The following is a 3,787-nucleotide window of genomic DNA, read 5'->3' on the forward strand; positions in this document are numbered from 1 at the left end:
AATCACAGCAGTGTCTCTCACCGCTGTTATGAGGAGACGGGAGACGGACATTAATCACAGCAGTGTCTCTCTCTGTTATGACGAGACGGACATTAATCACAGCAGTGTCTCTCTCTGTTATGAGGAGACGGACATTAATCACAGCAGTGTCTCTCACCCCAGTTATAACGAGACGGACATTAATCACAGCAGTGTCTCTTACCACAGTTATGAGGAGACGGGAGACGGACATTAATCACAGCAGCGTCTCTCACCCCAGTTATGAGGAGACGGACATTAATCACAGCAGTGTCTCTCACAGTTATGAGGAGACAGACATTAATCACAGCAGTGTCTCTCTCTGTTATGAGGAGACGGACATTAATCACAGCAGTGTTTCTTATCCCAGTTATGAGGAGACGGACATTAATCACAGCAGTGTCTCTTACTGTTATGAGGAGACGGACATTAATCACAGCAGTGTCTCTCACCGCTGTTATGAGGAGACGGACATTAATACATTAATCACAGCAGTGTCTCTTACCGCTGTTATGAGGAGACGGACATTAATCACAGCAGTGTCTCTCTCTCAGTTATAACGAGACGGACATTAATACATTAATCACAGCAGTGTCTCTCTCAGTTATGAGGAGACGAACATTAATCACAGCAGTGTCTCTTACCCCAGTTATGAGGAGACGGGAGACGGACATTAATCACAGCAGTGTCTCTCTCTGTTATGAGGAGACGGACATTAATCACAGCAGTGTCTCTTGCCCCAGTTATGAGGAGACATTAATCACAGCAGTGTCTCTCACTGTTATGAGGAGACGGACATTAATCACAGCAGTGTCTCTCTCAGTTATGAGGAGACGAACATTAATCACAGCAGTGTCTCTTGCCCCAGTTATGAGGAGACATTAATCACAGCAGTGTCTCTCACTGTTATGAGGAGACGGACATTAATCACAGCAGTGTCTCTCTCTGTTATGAGGAGACGGACATTAATCACAGCAGTGTCTCTCTCTGTTATGAGGAGACGGACATTAATCACAGCAGTGTCTCTCTCTGTTATGAGGAGACGGACATTAATCACAGCAGTGTCTCTCACCCCAGTTATAACGAGACGGACATTAATCACAGCAGTGTCTCTTATCCCAGTTATAACGAGACGGACATTAATACATTAATCACAGCAGTGTCTCTTACCCCAGTTATGAGGAGACGGGAGACGGACATTAATCACAGCAGTGTCTCTCACCCCAGTTATAACGAGACGGACATTAATACATTAATCACAGCAGTGTCTCTTATCCCAGTTATGAGGAGACGGACATTAATCACAGCAGTGTCTCTCTCTGTTATGAGGAGACGGACATTAATCACAGCAGTGTCTCTCACCCCAGTTATAACGAGACGGACATTAATACATTAATCACAGCAGTGTCTCTTATCCCAGTTATGAGGAGACGGACATTAATCACAGCAGTGTCTCTCTCAGTTATGAGGAGACGAACATTAATCACAGCAGTGTCTCTTACCCCAGTTATAAGGAGACGGACATTAATCACGGCTCCAAACCAACGGGCCAATCGCAGCTCCTTCACCTCTCTCTCATTGGTGCTTGCCACAAGGGAGCGGTGTTTGGGGCCGGTCGTGCGTGGCCGCTCTTTGAAGAACACTTGATAGAGGCCCTCTTGGAACATGTTCTGGGTCATCTGTACTCACAGGAAACGTTACAGTCAAGAACAGTTTGTCAGACGTCAGATAACAGATCTTGCACTCGGCTCAACTCTGTAGATGTGCAGTACGTAGGACTTATGGTGATCTTTGAGTAAAAAGGGAATACAGTATTTAGAGTTATGTTTTCAGTAGTGTATAATCACCTGTAACTCTGAACCGTTGGGTTTAGCTTAGAAGGAGCCCTTTGTGTCTACATAGGGAGCCGGTCTCTGTCCACAGAGTCTGCCATATACAGCAGTGGTGTTTCTACGGTAGCCCAGAACGGACAAAAACCAAAACACTGCACTAGAGAGGGCCTTTGACGGTTTTTATTATGGCACCTGACGGCCATCGCAGCTTCTCCTACATGCTTGGAAAGGGAGAAGCATTCAGTTGGTTCCAGTCTGCAGCCTCACCACTAGATACCACTGAATCCTACATACTGTTCCTTTAACTCCACTAGATGCCACTGAATCTTACATACTGTTCCTTTAACTCCACATGCCACTGAATCCTACATACTGTTCCTTTAACTCCACTTGCATTCGGTTTGTGTACATATATTTGTAGATATATTTGTTATATTTGCATTCTGTTGCACTGTTTGTTTTGTATTGTATTGTGTTGTAATGTATATTTTGTGTAAACACACTGAGAGTCACTTTACCAAGTCAAATTCCTTGTTTGTGCAAACTTACTTGGCCAATAAAACCTGATTCTGATTCTGTGATTTAGCAGATGCTGTTATACAAAACCAGCGTTGTACAGACATACATTTTTGAGAGATTGTAAGAGTTGCTTAATGACCTGCAATAATGTGAGTAAAGTCATCAAACATTAAAAACATCAGACGTGTCTGACATGCTGTACTTGTATTTGACTGAAACCACATCAGCCTGGGCAGCTTGAAACCACATCAGCCTGAGCCGCTTGAAACCACATCAGCCTGAGCAGCTTGAAACCACATCAGCCTGAGCAGCTTGAAACCCGATCAGACTGAGCCGCTTGAAACCACATCAGACTGAGCCGCTTGAGACCACATCAGCCTGAGCAGCTTGAAACCCGATCAGACTGAGCCGCTTGAAACCAGATCAGCCTGAGCAGCTTGAAACCACATCAGCCTGAGCAGCTTGAAACCACATCAGCCTGAGCAGCTTGAAACCAGATCAGACTGACGCTTGAGACCACATCAGACTGGGCAGCTTGAAACCACATCAGCCTGAGCCGCTTGAAACCACATCAGACTGAACAGCTCATGCCGCAGTCATAATGGATCAGGAGATCAGGAGGCCCAGGGTGGGTCCGCCGCCGTGACCAGTTCAGCCCCGTCAGACCGACTGGTATTGACCGACTATCAGCTTATCAGCACTCTCAATCATATCCACTCCTTACAACCAAACCAAGCACACACACACACACACACACAGAGAAACACACCTACTGATAAACGCACACGTCTCCACATATACACAAAAGCAAATATAAACACACTCACATGCACATGCACACACACACATACACGAACACACAATCACACACACACATTCTCACACAGGAGTACAGCCCAGGTGCATTCCTTCGTGCACTGTATTAGCGTGTGTGTGTGTAAGCCCTTACATTTGTTTCAGACAGCTGTATATCCACATGTGGCTCCTCAGTAACGGCTCCACTCCTTGTTCACCTCCCTAGAAGACGAACCAACACCCCAAAACTCTACAACATGAAGAGAAAAAAGAACAAACCGACGCTCCCAGTCACAACATGACGAGACGCTCCCAGTCACTCATTTACTGCGTCTCATTCTTCCGCATTCACACTGTAAACTCCTCTGAGGTCAAAGTTCAATCAGGAGTCATACTCTGACTGAGGCTGCTCAGGCCCTGAGTAAGAAGCTCTCTGATTAGCTGATGAGTCTGATGACACCTGCTCAGGCCCTGGCTAAGAAGCTCTCTGATTGGCTGATGAGTCTGATGACGCGAAAGCGCTCTGAGGTTAGTGAGAAGCTGCGGTGATCTGATAAAAGTTTTACTCAATTACCTCAGGTACACATGAGCACACACACATGTACACACACACACACACACAC

The 3,787-nt window shown here is 45.9% G+C and overlaps 1 protein-coding gene across 1 annotated transcript in view; it reads right to left on the bottom strand.

Annotated features, from left to right (window-relative positions):
• The window catches only part of si:dkey-30c15.13 (uncharacterized protein LOC558731 homolog), a 7,554-nt gene extending 3,991 nt beyond the window's left edge, over positions 1–3,563 (bottom strand). The window contains exons 1-2 of the mRNA XM_031564623.2: positions 3,319–3,563; positions 1,521–1,697 (exon numbers count right to left, since the gene is read on the bottom strand). Of these exons, the coding sequence (XP_031420483.1) occupies positions 1,521–1,697 (177 nt within the window). The 5' untranslated portion in view covers positions 3,319–3,563. The remainder of the gene's footprint in view (positions 1–1,520; positions 1,698–3,318) is intronic.
• Positions 3,564–3,787: the final 224 nt, after the last annotated feature.

Source organism: Clupea harengus, chromosome 3 (genome assembly GCF_900700415.2).
Source record: "Clupea harengus chromosome 3, Ch_v2.0.2, whole genome shotgun sequence".
Taxonomy (NCBI): Eukaryota; Metazoa; Chordata; class Actinopteri; order Clupeiformes; family Clupeidae; genus Clupea; species Clupea harengus.